We start from the raw sequence: 25215 nt of genomic DNA, 5'->3' as shown, positions 1-25215 counted from the left end.
AATCAACATGCCATTGCCTTAATTTCACCATTCTTAAATCTACCCCTCAACTAGAAGTTGAGGCTGGATCATTTTGGTATACTTTATTTTTACAGCATTAACTCGGCATTGCAACAGTTTGAAAATCACTTTCAATCCACAACCATTTACTCGGACCTTGATATTTAGATATCCACATTATACAAATTGTACAGTCCAAAACTGTCAAGCCACCCAAGTTCTATTATAGACTGAAAGGAAACTGGCCCTTTGAGAACTGGTTAAATCATGCAAAAGAGTCATGGTGCAAATAAAATAAAATGAGATCATTCTTCCATGATTTGGCAGTATCACAAGAAAGGAAAAACTGTTTTTTAACAATGAGATATGAGGTATGCCTAGCTCATTAACTGAAGTCACAGAATCCCAACCTTAGTCTAATGATAAAAATTTTATTCTACCTAATAAAAATAATTCGAAGTATTTCTTCTATGAATGAGTCCATGTATTAAATAAAGATCAGGGCACCTGGGTGGCTCAGTTCAATCAAGCGTCCAACTCTTGATTTCAGCCCTGCATCGGGCTCCCCATTGGGCATGGAGCCTGCTTAAGATTCTCTCTCTCTCCCTCTGCAACTTCCCCCACTTATGCTCACTTGCTTTCTCGCTCTCTCAAAAAAATAATCATTCAGAACGTTCTTGATATCTGCTCTAAATTTCCATGAGTTGTCCTGACAAGCAAATGGCTTGCTGAAAAGCTGTTCCCAAAAAAGGTCCACAGTAGAGGATAATCACCAACTTTAACATTAGCCAGCAAGCAACATTTCCAAATTATAGATGGTTTGTAGTTGGGAAGGAAAGAGAAGCGAAAGTAAGAGGAGAGAGAAACCGGCTGTGACTTGAATGTTCCACAATTTTAAGTGTGTGAGGGAAATCACACACTGTGGAGCATCAACTACTGTAATCTGACTCTCTGCTTCTGCTTCACATTCATCCATGAACATACCATTACACAAGTTTATTAATCCATAAAATATTCTCCTAGGTAAAAAAAAAATCTCCTTGCCCATTAAAACATCATTGACAATTCAAAGAAAAACAAAATTAAAATTCATTCAGCTCTAACATACTAATTTCAAATCAATGGAATATGATTCTTCCTCTTGAAATTGAAGGAACAATTTATATAACGTAACAGAAGTAACAACTATTAAGAGAGAAAATTTAAAACAATCTGCTCTTGGGGCACCTGGGTGGCTGAATCAGTTAAGCAAATGACTCTTTTTTTTTTTTTTNTAAGATTTCATTTATTTATTCGACAGAGATAGAGACAGCCAGCGAGAGAGGGAACACAAGCAGGGGGAGTGGGAGAGGAAGAAGCAGGCTCATAGCGGAGGAGCCTGATGTGGGGCTCGAACCCATAATGCCGGGATCAAGCCCTGAGCCGAAGGCAGACGCTTAACCGCTGTGCCACCCAGGCGCCCCAAGCAAATGACTCTTGATTTGGTTCAGGTCATGATCTCATGGTCATTAGATCGAGCCTCACGTTGGGCTCCATGCTCAGAGTGGAGTCCGCTTGAGATTCTCTCCCTCTCCTTCTGCCCCTCCCCTGCCCACACTCTCTCTCACTAAAATAAATAAATAAAATCTTTCAAAAAAAAGTTTGAGTCTTAAAAAACAGAATAAAATAATCTGCTCTTTCTTGTTAAAAAAAAAAAGGGAGTATTAGATGAAATGATATCTGGTATTTGCTTTTAAAATACTCCAACGGGGGCGGGGGGGCGCCTAGGTGGCGCAGTCGTTAAGCGTCTGCCTTCGGCTCAGGGCGTGATCCCGGCGTTCTGGGATCGAGTCCCACATCCGGCTCCTCCGTTATGAGCCTGCTTCTTCCTCTCCCACTCCCCCTGCTTGTGTTCCCTCTCTCACTGGCTGTCTCTATCTCTGTCAAATAAATAAATAAAATCTTAAAAAATAAATAAAATTAAATACCAACAGGAACACCTGGATGGCTCAGTCGGTTAAGCAACTGCCTTCAGCTCAGGTCCTGATCTGTGTCCTGGGATTGAGACCCACATCGGGTTCCCTGCTCAGTGGGGAGCCTCCTTCTCCCTCTCCCTCTGCCCCTCCTCTCTGCTCATGCTCTCTCTGTGCTCTCTCTCAAATAAATAAAAATTTTCAAAAAATTAAAATTAAATAAAATACTCCAACAAAAAATGTGGGGATACATGAAACAAGATTGGCAAAGTTGGTAATTGTTGAAATGGCATGGTGGGTATTTAGGTGTTTATTATGGTACTCTCTCTACTTCTGTATATATTTTAAAAATCCTTTCAAAAAAGAAACAACTCCAAAGTTCTGCTCCCTAAATTCTAATTCCCAACTAAATAATGGAGGTGTAGCTTGGGAGTAGGTCCTCTAAATAGTCAAAAAGAGATGGAAACAAATTCGGCAAGAACTCCAAATACTGAGGTACAACACAACGGTGTGCCTCTCTCTGAGAAAGCACCAGCCACAGCACCACTGGGGTGGGTGACTGCTCAAATTACTCTTTCCAGTGACACATACACTCCAGATCTGGCTACCTGAAGTCATCAAAACACCCAGGATACTTTTCATGGTGCCTGGGTGGCTCAGTCATAATGAAGAAAATGTTTAATCTGGATGTTTCCTGCAAATAACAGGCTGGGTAGATACCAAAACTGTAAATCCCTTCCTGTCTTTCAGGGCAATTCCCAAGTTTAACCAGGAAAATGTTTTGAACACTGCTCAGGCATTGAATTTTAACACAAGAGCTCTCCCTTAGAATACTTGCAGAGTTGTTTTAAAACACAGAAGCACTGTGTAGGCTACAGAGTTGTCTCAGACATCAACTGCAGCAGCATTTTTCTCTACTATGGCATCAAAAGCAATCTAGGTTCCTTAGTCTGAATGTAACTATTCACTCATTCTTCCATGGACTGACATTTGGATTGTTTCCCAAGTGTACCAAATAGCTCCAAAATGTTTGCAGCTATTGTAAGTAAGGCGACCATGAACACGCTTGTACATGTCTTCTGGTAGACATAAGCACCTAGTTCTGTAGGGTATATACCAGATGTCAAATTGCTGGGTCATAGGGTATTTGCATGTTTAGCTTCACTAAATATGCCAGTTTTTCAAAGTAGTTGCACCACTTACACTTCTAGAACAGTGTATACGAGTTCTAATTGCTCCACACACTCATCAACAGTTAGTATTGTCTGTCCTTTTAATTTTAGTTACTCTGGCGAAAGTTGGCTGAAAACTCCATAGCAACCGGGAAAAAAATAATCTTTCAGAATTATCAAAAAGTCAGTACAGTGATTATTTATGGTGGGGAGGGGAGTTCTGATGGGAGCGAAGTAAAGGAAGTCTCCAGAGTGCTGGTTATGTTCTTATACTCCGTGGTGATTATGTATGTATTTTTAAATATTTTTTTAACTACATCTGAATTATGTGCTACCTTGCAAGCTTTCATAAATGTGAAGGGAAACAAAGATACAGACGTAGTGAAGAGAAGGGCCATATGCACCCCAATGTTCATAGCAGCATTGTCCACAATAGCTCAACTGTGGAAGGAGCCGAGATGCCCTTCAGGAGATGAATGGATAAAGAAGATGTGGTCCATATATACAATGGAATATTACTCAGCCATCAGAAAGAACGATTACCCAACATTTGCAGCAACATGGACGGGACTGGAGGAGATTATGCTAAGTGAAATAAGTCAAGCAGAGAAAGACAATTATCATGGTTTCATTCATTTATGGAACATAAGGAATAGCAGGGAGATTGGCAGGAGAAGGAAGGGAAGAATGAAGGGGGGTTAAACAAAAGGGGGAATGAACCACGAGAGATTGTGGACTCTGGGAAACAAACTGAGGGTTTCAGAGGGGAGGGGGGTAGGGGATTGGGCTAGGCCAGTGAGGGATATTAAGGAGGGCACGTATTGCATGGAGCACTGGGTGTTATACGCAAACAATGAATAATGGAACACTACATCAAAAACTAATGAGGTACTGTATGGTGACTAACATAATAAAATTTTTTTTTTAAATGTGGGGGGGGGAAAGAAACTGTTGCTATTGTACTATTCTCCCACCTCTTCCTTCCGCCCATTCTTATTTAGTGTAGGATGACCCTACAGAAAGACCACCCCAAGTGAAAGCCCACACTTCCCTACCTCCAGAAGTCTCTGAAATTAGAGAAAGTTTAAAAAAAACATTCAAATTCACCTTAAAGTCATTTGGATTAAAACAATTTCCAGTCTGCAGAAACATAGCCTTTGCATTATTATTCATCTATTCAACAGATATATTCTGCTGTTTATTTTTTAAAGTAAGCTCTGTGTCCAACATGGGGCTCGAACCCACAACCCTGAGATCATGACCTGATCCAAAACCAAGAGTCAGATGCTTAACCAACTGAGCAACTGAGGCACCCTGGGTCCTAGTACTAATACTGCCCTTACATATAAGATGGATTAGAACCTTTTGTTGGGGGGCGCCTGGGTGGCACAGTGGTTAAGCGTCTGCTTTCGGCTCAGGGCGTGATCCCGGCGTTCTAGGATGGAGCCCCGCATCAGGCTCCTCCGCTATGAGCCTGCTTCTTCCTCTCCCACTCCCCCTGCTTGTGTTCCCTCTCTCGCTGGCTGTCTCTATCTCTGTTGAATAAATAAATAAAATCTTTAAAAAAAAAAAAAAAAAAAAAAGCTTTTGTGGGATTGACCTGAGACTCTATACACCATCCATGATATGATTTCTACAGAAAATGCTCTAACCCCTGCAAATAACTGATTAACAAAAGAACGTTCAGAAATCAAATTGTTGTATGTTGGGTATTAAGTTAAACTCACTAGCCCCAACCTCTTAGATGGATATTTATTTCTTATCCTTTCTTAGAAAGGATAGAAAATCCTAAATGACCACCATATAGTTTGCTACATGATTGCATTAATGATCTTAATTTCTAAATGCACATTTTAAGAAATATTCAGTTTATTAATCTGTGGTAAGCTAGAAATGGTCTTTTCAGTAACTTCCATGATAAATGTGACATTAAAGAGGTCATATTCACCTTTCCTTCTGAGAAATCACATATCCATCTAGGACTCTGAGGTTTAAGCACCAGCTGACGATGTATGGCCGATAGTCAAACCCTGGAATGGATGGTGTTGCCATCACACAAGGATTATTCATGATGGACAACTGTTCCAATTCAGTTAAGGATGCCAAAAAAGAGATCTGGAACAAAGGATATCTTTGTTGAATGAAATGGACTATTTAGTATCAAGCACAGGGCTTCCTTTGAGTACACATCTTTGGCAGTTTGAGACTGTAACAATTTCCCTCTTATTCTGAAAAGCAACAAGTAACACTCTTACATTACCCACTGACTACCAAAATTCCATCAATATGGCCATCTGTCCTTGCTGCACAAAATACCTTACGAAGTATCAGCACTGTTTCTGAACAGAGAAAATCCTATCTTGAAAACATAATAGCAGCCAGAGAAAGGTGTGCACAGTGTCCCTTCTTGATCCCTTTAATGTAAATATACCTCTATCACAAATCGGTTCCAAATGGAATGACAGTTGCAGCATTACAAGCACCCCTTAATGACCCACTGACATTAAGAAAAAGTAGAAAGAAAAGTAATGATGATCTTGAGTCAAGTGTTTCATCTTTGTGGCAATGTCTTCCAAAATGCTCACAGTTTACAACTGAGCTCCTAACTTTCTCCCGTGTCTCTTCTGTACTTTGCAGCTTTCTGGATCCCACAGTATACCCTCAAATTTTACCTCATTTAAGTCCCGAATTTCATTTTCTGCCAAGGAGAGTATAGTAAGACTTCTGGGTAGATAAGCAGGTGCCATTCTAAGAGAGGTGATGATGTTTCCATGTAAAAGCAGGGTCTTGAAAGTAAAAACAGGATGAATTACAAATGAAAAGATTATGATTTATCTACTTTGACAAAACCAAAATAGTGCATATAAAAATAAAGGGATCTATTTTATTATACTTCCCATCACTTACAAAGCCAAGACTATTAATGCTACAAGGGTCCTAGGTGGTCTTCTGGTCCAACTCTCTCTTCTCATGTCCACATTCTAAGCTCAAGAAAGTTTAAAGATTTGTCCAAGAACACATGCTTGGTGTAGTAACTAGCATTTTTTGAGATTTAAATTATTAAAACTTGAGCAATTTCCAACATATTGTTCATTTCCTTTTAAAACATCAAAATAGGGGTGCTTGCCTGGCTCAGTCAATGCAGCATATGACTCTTGATTTCAGGGTTGTGAATTCTAGTCCATGTTGGGTGGAGATTACTTAAAAATAAAATCTTAAAAAAAAAAAAACAAAACAAGGGGCACCTGAGCAGCTCAGTTGGTTAAGTGTCTGACTCTTGATTTTGGCTCAGGTCATGATTTCAGGGTCATGAGATCAAGCCCTGTGACCGGCTCTATGATGGGTGTGGAGCCTGCTTAAGAGTCTCTCTCTCCCTCTTCCTCTACCCCTCCCCATGCTCTCTCTCTTAAAAAAAAAAAAAAAAAGCAATCAATCAAAATGAAGGGTGAGGAAAGTGAAAGAAAACATTCATTAAAATAATCATATGTAGGGGTGCCTGGGTGGCTCAGCCAGTTAAGCATCTGCCTTCGGCTCAGCTTCATGCTCAGTGGGGAGCCTGCTTCTCCCTCTCCCTCTGCCTGCTGCTCCCCCTGCTTTTGCATTCTCTCTGTCAAATAAATCTTAAAAATCAAAAACAAAACAAAACAAAACAGAAAACCAACAACAATCACATATAAAGCAAATTTTCCAAAAGACAAAGAGGTAACCCACAACCTGTAATTTACAACTGTATTCTCTTGAAAACTACTTAAGGAAGGAACAATGTGCTACTTGCAGATGAAGCTGACTCAAATTAAGTCAACAACAATGAAGAATAACTGAAGGCTTTAAATACCCAGGATTCTGATAAAATAATCATTCCAGAAAAAAAAATCCTTAGTTCATCTGTTCTCAGTATCTGGACACATCAGATTGTTTAGAGTAATTGTTGCTAAAGATGATTTATGCTAAATATGAGGGGAAAGTTGAGCTAATAATACTGCTTCTAAGGTTTAATGAGTTTATCTGATGCTAATAATATCCAATGATGCAAAAATATGGAAAAAGCCTACTTGTTTTTGAAGCTGTAATTGCAACTGCTACTTACCTGATTGCATGATCAATTCCCCTCCATAAAAAGTGCTACACGCTACAGGTTTACTTTTTAAATTAAAGTTACTTGTGATAATTTAGTAATACCTATTACTCAAAAAGAGCAATCCCAAGTGTCAAAAAAAACGACTCAAATTCAGGAATGATTACTCTCAACCTTACCAACACATTACATATTATATAGCTAAAGCTGCTAGTGTTGGCTGATTTCATTATGTTCATAGGATGACAAATAAGAATTAACCTTAACTAAAGTGACCAATTTTAGTTAAAATAAATCAAGTACAGAAACTAACAACAAAGAGTTGCATACTTAATTTCTGGTGCTCTAATTGAATTTTTATCATAATGTACACAATCTGTTCTTCATAGGGAGTAGGCTGATTTTAAGCCAATCAGATCACTTTCTTTTGGTATATATTAGTATAAAATTTCAGAAATGACATGAAAATGTCAGAAATGATACACTTACCTTCAATGATACCAGTTTAGACAGATCACCTATCTGGGGTATGTTATTGTCTGATAAATCAAGGTGCTGTAGAGCTGCGCAACTACTGATTTGTTCCATGGCCTACCACGAGAAAAGCATCACACTAGTTCATGCACACAATATCAAAAAATGAAATTCTTCCCTAGTTCCTCATAGCTGATTCTCTTGCCTCCTCTGTTTATTACTGGAAGCAGAGGAGCAGAGTTTAGCAAGAGGAAGAGGAAGAAGTAATAACAGAATTTAGTAAATTGTTATATACCAAGCTTCTACCTTCATTATCCCTCTGAGAGGAGAGGATCATATTATCCCAGATATTTATAGCTTGAAAAAACCTTAGTGATAACACATGACAGTTGGTGTAGTATAGAGTCTATAAGTTAAGAGTGGAGTCAAACTGCCTGGATTCAAATCCTGGCTCTGCAACTTCCTGGCTATGTGACCTTAAGCAAGTTATTTACTTCTCTGTACTTCAGTGTCTCAATTATGTAATAGACGTGATGACTATACCTACTTCATAGGCTGTCATGACATTGAATGAGTTAATACAGTTAAGGTGCCTAGAATAGTACCTAGCATAAGTTAACTGATCAATAAGCGAACTATTAATATCATTTAATTGGGTCCCCTCATCTAACATATCAAAAAATAAGACATGGAGATATTTATTACACAAAAATATAGAGCTACTAAGTGATGGAAGCAGGACTAGAATCCAGATCTCTTGACTTTTAAGACACTATATTCTCCACTATACCACTAAACATTTGCTTATAGCTTAATTCAGCATGCTATAGTACTCCTACATTTCATTCTACTGTTTGACAACTTTTCTAAGTATAATATAGATTTTTTTTCACATTTTAAAGAATATCATGCTGCATATGTGTTTCAAAATAAATTTTTTTTCAGTTTATGTTAACTAAAATTATCCCTGGGAAGTGGGAGTAGATACTTTCACTTTTTATTCTATTTATTTCTATACTGCTTGAATTTTTTTTTTACAGTGAATACTTTTATAAATTAAAAAAAGAAAATGCAACTACTAAAAAAAAGAAACAATTCACCTTGAGATTATTTCCTGCCAAATTCAGCCATTCCAAATGAACTAGATCCTTCAGCCCTTCCACATAGCCAATGCTATTATGAGGCAGATTTAACACCCGGAGTTGGGTCAGTTTGGCCACACCCATCATTCGCACCAGCCGATTATTAGCCACTGACAACTGTGGAAAGAAAACATATCATTACTCTTAGAAATAAAATATGCGTATTATTTTCACATGAGGGTGGTTAAAAAGATTTGTTTATATAGCCAAACATTCCCAAATATACAAACGCAATTTGAATTTCTCACATATTTTGTCTAAATACTCTATGGTGTAACTGTTTGTTGTTGTTGTTGTTCCTGAGCAATGGAAAATATGCATAAAGCTCAGCAATCAGACCCTCTCCAACTGTTCAACAGAAAACATTTTTAACAGAGCAACTACTTGAGAAAAGTGCCAGATATTTAAGAGGAGCCCAACAAACATCTGACAGAATGAATGAATGAACTCTACCTCCATCATGATGTAAAAGGTTATCTTAACAACATAATGCTTTGCCAACATAAAATACTGTTTTTTTTTAACAAATGCTTCTTTTTCTAGTCTATTTTAAATGTAGCACGTATGTGTTCATCTTCAAGGAAAACTGTCATGTAAAAATTTAAGGTAACATTGATTTCTAGGCCTACAGAGTTACTTTTTGTTAGGTTATTTTATTGTTTTGTAGAATAACAAAGTGGTCATATATAACTGTTTCCACAGATGGCAATACCTACCTGTATTAATCGTCGGCATTTCTCAAGATTTTCCAATTTAATAATCTGATTTTTATCCAGAATCAAAGTATGAATATCAGCTTCACAGGGTAAGTTTGGACTTAATTTCTGTAGCCCTTGTCCTGACCAGTTGACCACTGATCCTTGAAAATAGAAGAGAAATTGTTAGAAAACACAAATACAATAGCTAAACATAGGAATGGAATTATATTCATAAAATCTCTATTATTTAGAATTAGAAAACACTAGAGAATAAATATCAAGATTTAAAAACCAATGCAACCGAGTTCTAAATGACCACAGATTGAAATTGTTCACTTTTCCTCAGAAATATCAAATTACACCTAGAAATTTGTGATATTCTGCTCAACTTTTTTTTTTTTTTAAAGATTTTATTTATTTATTCAACAGAGATAGAGACAGCCAGCGAGAGAGGGAACACAAGCAGGGGGAGCGGGAGAGGAAGCAGCAGGCTCCCAGCAGAAGAGCCTGATGTGGGGCTCGATCCCACAACGCAGGGATCACGCCCTGAGCCGAAGGCAGATGCCCAACCGCGGTGCCACCCAGGCGCCCCTGCCCAACTTTTTATGATATAATACTTTGGAATTCTTCACATTTAAATATGAACTATTGGGGGCCTGGGTGGTTCAGTCGGTTAAAGCATCAACTCTTGATTTTGGCTCAGGTCATAATCTCAGGGTCGTGGGATGGAGCCCCCAGTCAGCTCCACCCTTAAGATTCTCTCTCTCCCTCTCCCTTTGCACCTCCCCCCAGCCCCGTCCCATAGCCAGCACAGGCTCTCACTCTCTCTCAAAAAATAAACAAATAAGTAAATAAATAAGTAAACACATCACTTCCATATTTTGTGGCTAAGTAATGATTGTATTTTTTAAATGGAACTAATCTTTTGATAGAGATCAACCTGCTTACAACCTAACTACCAGTATATCTTCAAGGGCCCAAACTATTTTTAAAATCAATGTATAGTTCTGTTAATTTACCTACAAAACGGGAACGATATGCCTAATTAATTAAATTGAGGTGGGATGAAAGCAGAAACCATATGAACAAAACTTGGCCCCACTCCTGGCATACAGCACTCAATAAAGTAATTTAGTTTCCCAGACGTTCAAATCCTGGCTCCCCAATTAACCACTGTGGTATCCTGATCAAGTTTTTGATCTCTTTGGGGCTCACTTTTCCACTCTATAAAATGCGGAAGATAATAGTATCTGCCTTTTAATGTTGTTCTACAGAGAAAATGAGATGTTAAAAAAAAAAAAAAGCACTCAGAACATCGTCTGGCGCATAAAAAAAAAGTGCTCTGTAAACGCTTACTGCTATTTATCGTCAGTAAATTCGTTGGTGGGCTGAGGAGGTGGTTTGAGAGAAGCAGATATCAAAAAGGGGTGGGGCCACAGAAACTGCCAATTTCAAATTCATACCCAGATTGAGATTACCGTGGGAAATAATTACGCGAGATTGCTCTCCTGAAAGGTTTCAACGTTTTTTCACTGTCTAATGGATTCCAGCATTTGGGGGTGTTTGGTGAAAACTGTGTACTGCCCAAGGAAAACGTGGTCTTTGTACACAATTCCACGGGGTCGACAGACCTCTTAGAACCATCGGTGCCTCTCACCCCCGCCAAGAAGTCACGGCCCCAGACAATAACCCCCTGGTCTAAACTGTGGAGAGAGGACTCAACCCTCAGCCGGGACCCCGACCCAGAAGGCTGCTGCGGAGCCTCGGAGCTGTAACCAAAACAAAGGGAGTTCGGCTCATGCCTGGCGACTGCCGGCCACAGAAGCACCCACACCCTGCGCCCCGTCGGGTAGCGACCAAGCCCGATCCTAGGACCTGGTCTGCAGAACAAGGGGTGAATATCTGTGGGCTCTCGGTCGCCGTGAATTTTATCACGGCCACCGAACACTTCCAAAAAAAGGGTTTAACGTCGGTCTAGGCAGCTATGTTTGAAAGAGGTTTTCCTGAACGTGACAGGAACCGAGAAGATAAGGGAGACGCGTAAAGCCAAAGAGGGGGATCCGGCAATTTTCACTTGCGCATTCAGAATTCAAAGTAAAAAAAAAAAAAAAACAAGAAGGGTCACCGCAGTCCGAAACCCACCACCCAGGCAGCCTCAGAAGCGCGGGAGCCAAAGCGCCCGGCCGCGCGAAGGACCCTGGGGATGTAGTCCCCAGCTCGGCCCTCTCCGCAAAGCCGCAGAGCTAGGAAGCACCCGGGAACTACAACTCCCAGAGGGCAGTGCGGCTCCGCGACGCCCACAGCCCCACATCAAAAAGAACTGGTACAGAACTGCACCCCCAAACCCAGGCTTCTTCCCTCCACCAGGTAACTATTTAATTTAGTTCTATGGAGTAAACTTTGGGACTCAAGGGTTGGAGAGGTCGCCTTACCTTCTCCAGTAGTCAAAGCCGCGTCGACGCGCGCCACCGCCATACTTCCCGCTTGCCAATGATGTCAAGCAACCGTCCTCCAGCTGCTCGGTGGAGTTTGGAGTCTGGAGGAGGAAGCCGGAAACTACAGCTCCCAGGATGCACGGCAACCAGAAGACCCAATTGGCTGCCTGCGTCTAAGGATGTAAAACTCGGGTTAGAATCTGAGCCGCAGTGTGTTTAGGAACCCGGTGAACTCCCTGATCTGACAGATAAGCAAACTACTGTTAAATGATCTTTTCGCCGCCTTGTCTAGGTGTCTGTGAAATTTGACACTTTTACCATTGAGATAATTATAAGGCAGCTATTTAATGCGGATCGAATTTGAGCGCTCACTGCTAAAAGTCTCTTCTGAGTAAGTTGAAAGTTTTCTACTCTGCTATAGGAATGACTTGGGCAATCTTGTTGAGATAGCCAAAATGGATACATTTCACTTGAAAACGTAAAGCATTCTCGGACAGAAGGTTTTATATGGTATTTTTAAGTGGTTCTTGAAAATTTAACAGAACTTTTAGACCTGAGTGTATATCTAATAAGTATGAACCTGGAATTTTTGCAAGGAATATACAAAATAATTTTACAATGTATTCTCCAAACTCAAGAAATACACTGCCTACCTAACTCGATGCCTACCTGACTCGAGGGGAGTAGGCTTACACTTTTGCTATAATTATTACCTGCTAACTAGTATGATTGTAACTATTAACACAAGATCTCAGCGAATGGAGAAAGAAATGGAAACAATCTTCAAAGAAGACTTGAAGTGAAACTGAGCTAGGGCTTAGAAGATGGGTACTCTAAACAGTTCAGAAGTAGATGAAAAGACATTAGCATAGGCTGCAGGTGGGGTCAGGTGGTAATGAAGCTGTTCTGATAGGAAGTGAGAGACTAACCTAATAGCAGGACAGAATGTACAAAGGGAACTTCTAATCCCTATTACACATGCCTCCATTCCCTCTTGCAACCTTTACTCTGAACTCCCCTCTTTCTCAAACAGCAATGTACAAAATCTCTGACAGTTTGTGTTTGGGAAAATCCATTAACTCCCACTTTTAGATTTCCAGGCCCTTGATCCTGTGAACTTTCCCTCCTTCCTAGGTTCTCTTCTGATCTCTGTGACTACACCACCCCTTAGCTCTTTTTTTTTTTTAATTTCAAGTGTTTATTTAAATTCCAATTAGTTAACATATAGTAAAATGAGTTTCACGTGTAGGCACACCTGGATGGCTCAGTCAGTTGAGGGACTTTTTTTTCTTCTTAAGATTTTATTTGACAGAGAGACACAGCGAGAGAGGGAACACAAGCAGGGGGAATGGGAGAGGGAGAAGCAGGCTTCCCGCTGAGCAGTGAGCCCAATGTGGGACTCAATTCCCGAACCCTGGGATCATGACCCAAGCTGAAGCCAGACACAACGACTGAGCCACCCAGGCACCCAGCTGAGGGACTGTTAATTTTGGTTGAAGTCATGATCTTGGGGTTGTGGGATCATGGAATCCAGCCTCGCGTTGGGCTCCGTGCTCAGTGGGGAGCCTACTGGAGATTCTCTCTCTCTCTTTCCCTCTGCTCCTCCCTCCTGCTCTTGCTCTCTCTCTAATAAATACATCTTTAAAAAACTGAGTTTCAGGGGCACCTGGGTGGCTCAGTTGGTTAAGCGTCTGCCTTCGGCTCAGGTGGTGATCCCAGGTCATGGGATTGAGCCCCACATCAGGCTCCCTGCTCAGCAGGGAGCCTGCTTCTCCCTCTGCCTGCTGCTCCCCCTGCTTGTGCTCTCTCTCTTTCTGAGAAATAAATAAAATCTTTAAAAGAATAAAATAAAAAATAAATTAAAAACTGAGTTTCAGGTGTAGAATTTAGTGATTCATCACTTACATATAACACCCCGTGCTCATCACAAGTGCCCACCTTAATACCCATCACCTATTTAACCCATCCCCCTGCCCACCTCCCTCCATCAAGCCTTAGTTTGTTCTCTATAGTTAACAGTCTCTTATGATTTGCCTCCCTCTTTTTTTCCCTTCCCCTATGTTCATCTGTTTTGTTTCTTAAATTCCACATGAGTGAAATCATATGGTATTTGTCTTCCTCTGACTAGCACCCATCTTAACTCTTTTCTTCACTCTATTTCCTACTGTTCTATTCTGAAGACAAATTTCGGGTTCTGAAGAGGTAATTAAGATTAGGAGTCATTCTCATCTAACCAAGAGACCCCTTATCTAGAAAGCACAATCTTACCATATAGGTGTAAGAACAAAGCAAGTTTGAATACTGCCTCCTACTTTGTGGCCTAGAATATCTGGTGAGGATTGAGAGGAGTCTCTAGCTCAGGGAGGGAGAAAGGGTTTACAGTTCTTTCCAATTTAGCAGGTTAATGACCTGGGAGAGGCATCCTGGAAGCTCAGAGGGCACCTGAGGAGCACAGGTTTCTGCACATTTATAGCAATAGCAGAACCAGAATTTTGTCTGGTTCATCTGACCTAGAATCCAGAGGAAAGTATTCCTTTTATGGAGTCAACTAAGTATAGTCATGGATCCATAAAAGAGTGGCCAGATGTTCCCAGGCACAGTCCCACATCCTAAGTGAACCAGCAACCCTTTAAAATCACACCTCAGAAACTCTTGGGCTTCAGATACAGCTGTACATCTAAAATCAAATTGCTATACTGTAACTAAATTGTCTCATCTTGTATATATGTTAAACCTTGCAAGCTCAAATCAAATAGGAGGATTCTACTAACCAACACTACGAACCTCTCAACAAAGTAGCTTTTTTTTTTTTTTTTTTGGTCAGGCCTAGGCTCCATAACACTTTCCTTCCTATCTGCACAGTGTACCTGATCTCTGCCAGGAGAGCCCTGGCTCAACTCTTGCATCTCTAATGGGTCTGCACCCTGCTACAGAAGAGATCTAAGTAAAGCACCTTTTATCATGTTAATCCCTTCCTCAAATACTATCCTCTTGTAATTCAGCTGGCCTCACCCTACCTCTCACCATTCATTCCACTAATTTTCATTTGGTGTTTTTGAGCGAGGGAGGGATTGACAAAATGAAACTTGTGTTTTAGAAGGTTAAACTGCTCATATAACAAGGATGTATTGAATAGAACAGTGGCAGGAAGGAGACTATTGTAATAGTGGATGGTAACCTTTAACAAAGCAGTTTCAGGAGAGCATTATACACAAGTTTAGATAACACAAAGAGACAGGAAACTAGAACAATGTGGATAGGGCAACATTTTGACAAAACAAAGGAGTTTATCTAATTAGGATGCGCGCTTATATTCGAAAAAAGTAAACATAATAATAACTTTGAAGTTTTAAAGTTGCAAAGCTCTTAATGATGCAGACTGGTCAGATCTGAGGACCCAAAGGGGGTTCCACAGAACCAGCCAACAGGATCATTGGCTTCATGTAGGAAAGAAATCAAACACGAGCTGAGAGGAAGTGAGAGCAGAGTTTACTGAAGATATAGAGAGAGCAGATACAGGTGAAGCATCTGGGAGGCTCAGAAAGAAAAAGGAGAATGAGTCTCCTCTTTGCTTGGGGTCTAGGTTTTTACTGAGGACAGTGGTTGGGTGTACACGTCCTGTCAGGCATCTAGGAACTGGTCAAAACAAGGACAAGAGCTCAGGTGTCCTACATAAGTCACTTACACCCTAGAGACAGGGGTCTTGGTGTCAAGGTGTCTGGAGTCAGTGGTCTCAGAAAACATTTATAATGACCTCAGTCACCCTTCAGATGTTATCTGTGGTACTGGAAGACGCTAAAGAAATCATTAACTCCTTGACATTTACAAGGAGAACATACATTACTGGTACTTTAAGCCATGTGTAGGGCAGGGGTTCAGGTCCTAGCAAGAATATAAGCAGGAAAAGGAGAAAAAAAAAATTTTTTTTTCATGGGGTCCCTTTAGTTTCTGTCTCAATGTAAAGAATTTTGACACTGTAAAGATTTTTAAAATGTGCTAATTTTGTTTACAATTTAAAAAAATCTTTATTTATGTGAAGGTTTAAGTGCATAAAATAAAATGTTTTCTTCTTTGGTTAGTATTCCTTGGCAGACTCTTACGGTTCTGCTCCCTTATCTGTGACCTATGACATGAAGGAAAGACTGCCACTATGATTTATCTATTCATGGCTTATCTAGAAATTCTAAATGAGCACTAACTATCCTCATTATTATTTATAATTATTTAATAGGCATTACATATACATCATAACAAAACCCAAACTGCAAAAAGTTATACACTAATAGTTTTGTGTGTTTTGTCTGTCCACTTGTCTGGAAGAAAGGCTGCAATTTTTTCAGATTATTGAAGTGGTCTGTAAATCAAAAAAGAAGGTTAGAACCAAAGTTAAAGAATTTCAATAAGAAAATTCTACAATAGGGGTGCCTGGGTGGCTCAGTCGTTAAGCGTCTGCCTTCAGCTCAGATCATGATCCCAGGGTCCTGGGATCAAGCCGCCCCATTGGGCTCCCTGCTCAGCGGGAAGCCTGCTTCTCCCACTCCCCCTGTTTGTGTTCCTTTTCTCTCTCTCTCTATCTCTCTGTCAAATAAAAAAAATCTTTAAAAAAATTTTTCTACAATAATATTTGGACAGAGAAGCTGATTGCTCTGCCTTATTATTATAAAAACATTCCATTTGGGCTCTTCCAGAGACAGGAAACAAAACAGGATGGGGATCCAGTGAATGATTTTCTCCACCATGCCCACTGGATATAAACTGCTAGCTCACCATTCTCTAAAGCAATAAGATTTCTTTGGTGGACAGAACAGTCTTCAATCATCGATTATCAATAGATAGATAAATTAATTCTAAATAAATGTAAGGGCCAAAATAATGAATATAGAGAAGTTAGCCATCTCAAGATGAGATTCTAAAATTTTTATTTTTTCCCCTTGTAATAAATCAGCTAATATTTGTAGAAAATATGGAAGGTGGAAATATAAATAAATTTCCAGAATAAAGCCACTATGAGATATTTTTCAGGTGCCTTTTCCTAATTAACTGGAAAGAAGTTATCTTTCCTTTAAAAGAATAATAAAAGAATCCTTGACATTTTTATTTTATTCATCATGTCTTTTGAAGTGTTTCCAAAATGCAATGAAACTTATAAAATTGATTCATCATATTCCCAATTGAAAATAAAGTGAATGTGTAAATAAAAAATTCTCTCATTTGTACTTGGAAGACTGCTTAAAAGCTCAAAAAGTTCATTTACTCCCCACCCCCAACTTGATTCATTTTTTATTGTTTTAAATTAATTAATTTGAGAGAGAGTGAGCATGCAAGCAGGTGGAGGGGCAGAGCGAGAGGGAGAAAGGGAATCTCAAGCAGACTCCACTGTGTGTGGAGCCCAACAGGGAGCTCCACACAGGGCTCAGTCCCACAACCCTGAGATCATGACCTGAGCTGCAATCAAGAGTTAGTCCCCCAACCAAATGAGCCACCCAGGTACCCTTTGATTCATTTTTTAAAATGAGACGGTGTGATGGTTAATTTTATGTTAAGTTGACTAGGCCACAGTACCCAGATAGATGATCAAACATTATTTTGGACGTTTCTATGAGGACATTCTTGGGGTAAGATTTACATTTAAATTGTGCCCTCCATATGTGGGGTGGCCTCATCCCATCAGCTGAAGATGTAAAGAGAACAAAAGACCGACCTCTACCAAACAGCATGGAATTCTGTGGTAGACAGCCTTTGGACTTAACTGCAACATTAACTCCTTGCTGGGTTTCCAACCTGCCAGCCCACCCTGCTAATTTTGGACTTGGCAGGCTCCATAATCGTGTGAGCCAATTCCTTACAATAAACCTCTTCCCATATGTATGTGTACATGCTATTAGTTCTGTTTCTCTGGAGAACCTGTAATACAGGGGTTAGTGGGTGGGGGGAGGTGAAGAGGAATAATCAACTTCCAAATAGCATTTAAGTACTGAAGTCTTTTGGCGGGGGGTGGGGGGGAGCAGGGAGCCCAACATGGGGCTTGAATTCACAACCCTGAAATCAAGACCTGAGGTGAGATCACGAGTCGGATACTTAGCCACCCAGGCGCCTCAATACTGAAATTTTTATTCTGTAATTATATAGTCCACCTCATTTGGGGCTCCACTGACATCACTTAGAGATATGAAAAACTTGGTCAATTCGGAATAGACTTCTCTGAAGAGAAAGAAAATTCAGACTATGGGTGAATTATGTGCCTCAGATAGATGGCATATAACAATGTAGCTGGTATAAGTGATCTATCTACAGTAATGATTAGAATAGCTTTGCTACAAAGTTGCTTGTGCACAGAATGTTACACAAGTTTTCAAACCTAACTTCATTTACAAAAAATAATACCCAAAGTAGTCTAAATATTTCTTGAGATTCTTTCTGTCCTTCAAAATACACTATTTCATTTCATTTTTTTATTTTTATTTTTTTAAAGATTTCATTTATTTGAGAGAGAGAAAGAGAAAGCACAGCCGGGGAGCGGCAGGCAAAAGGAGAGGGAGAAGCAGGCCCCCCGCCAAGGGGGAGCCCGATGTGGAACTCGATCCCAGGACCCCAGGACCCCAGGCGCCCTGTGCTTTCTATTTTAAAATAACGTAGAATGTATCTGTTTATTCTTAAAAATATATTATTGTAAAAATCTTAGAAAACAGGCAAGCAAAAAATAAAAAGTTTCCATAATCCTCCTACTAAGAGAAGTCACTGTTACCATGTTGGTGTGTTTCTTTTCAATCTCTTATTGGTGGGAATATATCTAGATCCTTGCCTCCCATATTTTTTAAAACAAAAATGGATGTATACTATACATATTTTCAAGATATATGCTTTGAAAATTTCCCTGTGACTTATTTTTGGCCATCACATACCCTTTAAATTTTTTTTTACCTTCTCTTCCTTTCCAGTTGAAAGGATGATATCAAGCAGAAATATATAAAGTATATTGATATGCTGAGGAATGCAAATATATGTTATCTTTTCTCTTCTAAAATTGTACTTTTAAAATTTTGAAATCACTAAGATTTTCATATTTAACCACAACACAAAGTCTACAATACAGAAGGAATATGAATAACAATCTCTTTAAATTAAAATACAAATTCCCAAGGGGTGCCTGGCTGGCTCAGTCAGTAGAGCATGTGACTCTTAATGTCAGGGTTGTAAGTTCAAGTCCCAGATGGGCACGGAGCCTACTGAAAAAAAAAAAAAAAAAAAAAAAGAAAGAAAGAAAGAAAAGAAGAAAGAGAAAAGAAAATTATGAAGAAATCACAAACTCCTTTTCATCCCTTCAAATAAAATAATAAACTCAAAAGGCTACTTTATTTTTTTTTTTGAAAGGCTACTTTATGTAGATATTCTCTACAAGGGTTGGCAAACTATGCCCAATAGGCTGAACCTACTCTACGTCCTGATTTTGTATGGTCTACAGCTAATTACAGCTTTTACATTTTATGTGGCCGGAAAAAAACCAAAAGAATAGTAACATTTTATGACACATAAAATTAGATGTAATTCAAATTTCACTGTCCATAAATAAAATATTTTGGAATACAGCCATACTTCTTTACCTATTGTCTATGGCTGCATTTACAGAATAGATTATTCATAATTGAGACCATATGTGTCATTCCTATCACTTCAGACTGCTGCTACATACTACAAATCACCAGAACACATTTTTACGTGACACCATTTCTAAGTGCCATCCATATCAACATACTGTGATAACTTATTTTTTTATTACCAACATATACCTATCAAGCAAAACAAAAAAAGAAAAAAGTAGACAAAATATTCCATCTTCAAGATACAGTTAAGTGTGGATTATTTTATCAAATTAGATTGCAAAGCATTATTTGTTATGCAATAACCATTATCTGTGCTTAAAGAATACAATATATGTCTACCTTACCAGACTACCCAGCTATCACAATATTCCCAAATCACAGCAATCAATCAGAGAAGTTAGAAAATTTTAATAGATATCTCATGATAGAAAAATTTCTTCAAAGAAAGAAAGAAAAGAAAAAGAAAGGAAGTCTGCTACCAAAGTAAGTTTTCAAGTGGCTCATTTATTAGCCAAGCAAGGAAAGTCATTTACTTATGGTCTGTTAATTAAATGATGTTTGACTGCAGTCACCTAAGAAATGTATCCAGAAAAAATAAACTGGTTTAAGACCATTAGCCTTTACGTAAGAACAGCTGCATTAAGTGTTAAAGCTCTGGGAGCAGCACTGATAGTCAATTTAAATTATTTAGTGAAAGAAAATTATTTTGAATGTTTTCCATGGCTCTTAATAAATGGACAGGTGTTATTGATACAGGTTATTTGTGCCTGTTTATTCAGAAAGTCAATGTTTGAAAGGACTGAAGAATAGCCTCTATGAATAGGCTGCATGAAACAGGTGACAATATTTCTGAGAAAACACTAACTGACTACACCTTAAGTGAAATCGGCTATGATGTGTTACAACTTACATAAGTAGAAAAAGGCTCAGCTTAACAGATTTATAATACTTGTGAAAATGTAAGGTGTTAAATACTATGGTTATAACATTATTATATTATCAATCAGCTGGTACTTTGTGGAAAACATTTGAATCTACCATGTGTTATTAAACGAGTAGTGTTAACAATAAACTTCATTTGTTCTCATGGACTTCATTTGCTGTCAGTCGGTGAATTCTTGTCAGAATTAGCAGCTGAATATCTGACTTGCCCTACCATGCAGGATTTGATAAAATTTTATTGTGATTTTTTTTAAAGATTTATTTATTTATTTATTTATTTGAGAGAGAGCACTCGAGCACAAGGCAGGGGAGGTGCACATGGAGAGGGGGGGAATCTCAAGCCGACTCCCTGCTAAGCATGGAGCCCAGTGGGGGACTCAGTGCCACAACCCTGAGATCATGAGCTGAGCTGAAACCAAGAGTGGGATGCTCAACAGACTGAGCCACCCAGGTACCCTATAGAATTTTTTTTTTAAGCTCAGGGTCAAGACTGAAATTTTTCTAAATGAAAAGAACCCCCCCCCCCCCCCCCCAACCACTACTATGGAACACTGACAGAAAGGCTTTAAAATTCGTTTTGCAGGTGCCTGGGTGGGTCGTTAGGTTAAGCATCTGCCATCAGTCCAGGTCATGATCCTGGGGTCCTGGAATCGAGTTCCACATCAGGCTCCCTGCTCAGTGGGGAGCCTGCTTCTCCCTCTGACTCTGATGCTCCCCATGATTGTGCACTCTCTCTCTCTGTCAAATAAATAAATAAAATCTTAAAAAAAATTCATTTTACTACTTTGCTAATTTTGATCATTTAATGATGTTTAATGAACTCAACCTAAAATTATAAGACAACACAGCACTTACATGCAAAACTTATTCTATGGTAACGGTCATTTTGACAAAAAATAACAAGTTAAAACAAGTTAAGTTTTACAAGTTAAAACAAACAAAAAACAAGATTTCCATTGTCATACAAATTCGCAGTGGTTATATTTTCAACCTCAAACTACATTTTTAGCAGTATTGAAAGACCTCCAAGCAAATACAAAGGAAATTTCTGTATTTCGAGACCCATTTAACTGTGCAATTGAGCTTTCATTTAACTTTCAATTGTTTCNTTTCTGTATTTCGAGACCCATTTAACTGTGCAATTGAGCTTTCATTTAACTTTCAATTGTAAATAATTATTACTCATGCTAAAAGGAAAATATCAAAAGTACAATCTAATTCTAGAATTGCCTTCCAAAAGATTGACATGCTCAGTTATATGAATTGATATCAACACTGAGCAGTATTTATCTGGGTGAAAACACATTTTTCAAAGATGAAATATGTAAAATCTCATTACAGATCAGGATTAGCAAAAAAAATTAGTAGTTTATTTTAGTGGTAGGGAATAACTCTGAACCCTAATTAAGAGAAATGTCTAGGGGTGCCTGGGTGGCTCAGTAAGTTGGGGAGCTAACTTCGGCTCAAGTCATGATCTCCAGGTCCTGAATCGAGCTGAGTAGGGCTTCTTGCTCAGCAGGGAGTCGGCTTCTCCCTCTCCCTCTGCCCCTCCTCCTACTCATACAGTCTCTCTTTCTTGCTCTCAAATAAATACAGTGTTTAAAAAAGAAAAGAGAGAAATGTCTATCCTCCACCCCTCCCAAAAAGAATTTTATTTTTCTCTTCAGTAGACCTGTTTTACAAAAACTCATACTCAATACTGTGATTATATTTAAATTTCATCAATGAAAATATTGTGAAAGTTTTTTTCTCATTATATAAATACCTACATAATGTCCTCAATCTTGCCTGTTAGCCCACAAAGCCTAAAATATTTACTGTTTGCAACCTCTGTTTTAGAGGAAGTAAAATATGAGTAGGAAGTTAGCCAGTGGAAGGGAGGAAAGATTTCCAGCCAAAGAAAATAGGTTGAGTACATGAGTGAGAACCAACAGAATATATGAAAAATAATAAGCAATTACTACATACATACTGAACAATACAAACACCATACTTTGTTCCTCTTGCATTTTTGAGCCAATTGGTAATACCAGTTTCTTCCAGAAGATGGCTCCCTTTATTTTCCAACATCTTACTATGAAAAATTTCCAATATATAGAAAATTTGTTAGAATTCTACAGTGAGCACTCATAAAATCACTACTTTGATTCTCTTATCAACATTTCATTATGCTTGTTTTATCACACATCTATCCATTTATGTATCCCTTCATCCAGCTTGTTTTTTGAAGTTTCAGTACACTTCCCCTATTTACTTAAGCCAGTATTTCATTAACTAGTACTGAATACATATTTAGTTTCCTTTCTTTTAAAGTAAAATCTACATACAATGAAATGTTCAAATCTTAATAAACATTCCCTGAGGTGTTGTGTTGTGGTTTTTTTTAAAGATTTTATTTATTTATTTGAGTGGAGGAGAAGAGCAGAGGGAGAGGGACATGCAGACTCAGCACTGAGTGGGGAGCTGATGCAAGGTGGTGGGGTGGGGCAGGAGGACTTGATTCCATGACCCTGAGATCATGACCAGAGATCAACTGGGCCACTTAGGCACCCCTGAACATTCCCTGAGTTTTGACAAACTGTGTAGTTAACCCAAAACCCATACAGATATAGAACATTACACAGAAAGTTCCCTTGTATACCTTCCCATTAAATCCTTCCCTTCACCCAGAAGCAAACAGTGTTCTGATTTTTTCCCATCAAAAGTTAGTTTTGCATGGTGTAGAACTTGATATATATAGAATCATACAGTAAGGCTTTTTTTTTGGTAAGGCTACTTCCACTTAGCATAATGTTTTTGGTACTCATATGTTGATGTGTAAACCAAAAGCTCATTCCATTTTATTTCTGTGTAGTAGTCCACTGCATAAATATATATTATAGTTTGTTTATGTGTTCACTTACCGATGGGGCACCTACACTGTTTCCTATGTTTTCCTGTATTTATTATGAATACAGCTGCTGTTCCTGTATAAAGTACTTAAGGTTTTTTTTAAAGATTTATTTATTCATTTGAGAGAGAGAGTGCACAAGAGTTGGGGGAGGAGCAGACCTAGAGGGAGAGAATCTCAAGCAGACTTGCCACTGAACTTGGAGCCCAACTAGGGGCTTGATGAGATCATGACCTGAGCGAAACCAAGAGGCAGATGCTTAACAGACTGAGCCAGCCAGGTGCCCCTGTATTTTTAAAGTTTAATTTATTTAAGTAATCTCTATACCCAGTGTGGGGCTCAAACTCATTAACCTGAAATCAAGAGTCTCAAGCTCTTCCAACTGAGCCAGCCCGGTGCCCCTAAAGTATTTTTTAATTAAAAAACATTTTTTTAAATTACATAATAATACAAATGGTGCTTACCCTTCCTATCTTCCAGAATTGAACTGTGGGACTTAAATATGTCTATCCCAAAGCACACTATAATTGTTTGAAACTTTTTATTAGGGAAAAGTATCTAAAAGAGTCGGGTGCCTGGGTGCCTCAGATGGTTAAGCATCTGCCTTCAGCTCAGGTCATGACCCCAGGGTCCTGGGATCGAGCCCCATGTCGGCCTCCCTGCTCAGCTGGGAGTCGGCTTCTCCCTCTGCCTGCAGCTCCCCCTGCTTGTGGTCTCTCTCTGTCTGATAAATAAATAAAATATAAATATATAAATAAATAAACAAACATAACAATGTAGAGACTATTTTAATGAACTTTCCTACCCAACACCAGCTTCAACTCTTATCCAGTCCTGGTCATTTTCTCATCCATGCCCTTACCCACTGGCTGCTCTCATTTTAAGACAAATCCCAACCATCGTGCTATTTTATCTGTAAATATTTAGTATGTATCTAGAAATATAAGAACACTTTTTAAAATTAAACATGATCACAGTAAAATTAAAACACCTAAAGGATTAATAGTACATCTTAATATCATCAAAAATCCAATCAGTATTCAAATTGTCCCCATGGTCTGATGTCCAGAGTGTTTGTTCAAAACAGGCCTCAAATAACCCATATACTGCAACTGGTTGATGAAGCTCTTAAATTTCTTTTAATCTGGACTCCTGTGTGGCTCAGTCGTTTAAGTGTCTGCCCTCGGCTCAGCTCATGATCCCAGAGTCCTAGGATCAAGTCCTGCATCAGGTTCCCTGCTCCTTGGGGACCCTGCTTTTCCCTCTGCCTCACTCTCTCTCTCTCTGTCTCTCATGAATAAATAGATAAAATCTTTCTTAAAAATTTTCTTTTAATCCATAGGTAGAGCCACCTTCAAACTGTGCGACCAATGCAGCCACACCAGGCCTGACACTCAGGAGCATGCCACACATGGGGTTTAATGCTCTGCATTTGCTGTCTTGGATAGTGATCATTGTATCTTTGCATTTGTGTTCTGTAAGTAAGTACAATGGGAATAATAGGGCATGTGCCTGGGACTTGGGGCCTCAGCTCACAGGCGGGTCCACTTCCTGCTGCTTCCTTACTTTCTAGGGATGGGTTCAGAGAGTGGCTGGTTCTGCAGTTTGCTGACGCTGACTCCCCGCACCACACTCACCAAAGCGAGCCGCACTGCCATGCATTCCGAAAGCAGCTTGATGCCCACCCCCATCCAGGACCCAGGTACATAACACATCCCAGGGGATTGCCCATTTGCTGTGGGTTAGGCCAGGAGTACAGTGTAAGGAGATGGCCAGCTTGACAGTGCCTCCCTTACCACCCCCCACTCCACTCTACCCCCATGGGGCATAACAT

General features: G+C 39.2%; 1 protein-coding gene across 2 annotated transcripts in view; it reads right to left on the bottom strand.

The window, feature by feature from the left end:
• Nucleotides 1–25215, bottom strand: part of CEP97 (centrosomal protein 97) — a 43724-nt gene that overhangs the window by 15382 nt on the left and 3127 nt on the right. The window contains exons 2-7 of one of the 2 annotated variants that reach the window (XM_002917070.4): nt 11946–12121; nt 9532–9674; nt 8774–8932; nt 7689–7790; nt 5797–5910; nt 5073–5239 (exon numbers count right to left, since the gene is read on the bottom strand). In XM_002917070.4, coding sequence (XP_002917116.1) covers nt 5073–5239; nt 5797–5910; nt 7689–7790; nt 8774–8932; nt 9532–9674; nt 11946–11988 — 728 coding nt within the window. In that variant the 5' untranslated portion in view covers nt 11989–12121. Of the gene's footprint in view, nt 1–5072; nt 5240–5796; nt 5911–7688; nt 7791–8773; nt 8933–9531; nt 9675–11945; nt 12122–25215 lie in introns of those variants that run through there. The other variant, XM_034657498.1, reaches the window with a different exon arrangement.

Source organism: Ailuropoda melanoleuca, chromosome 1 (genome assembly GCF_002007445.2).
Source record: "Ailuropoda melanoleuca isolate Jingjing chromosome 1, ASM200744v2, whole genome shotgun sequence".
Lineage (NCBI taxonomy): Eukaryota > Metazoa > Chordata > Mammalia > Carnivora > Ursidae > Ailuropoda > Ailuropoda melanoleuca.
The sequence above is the reverse complement of the archived record's forward strand: the minus strand, read 5'-3'. Positions and strand labels throughout refer to the sequence as shown.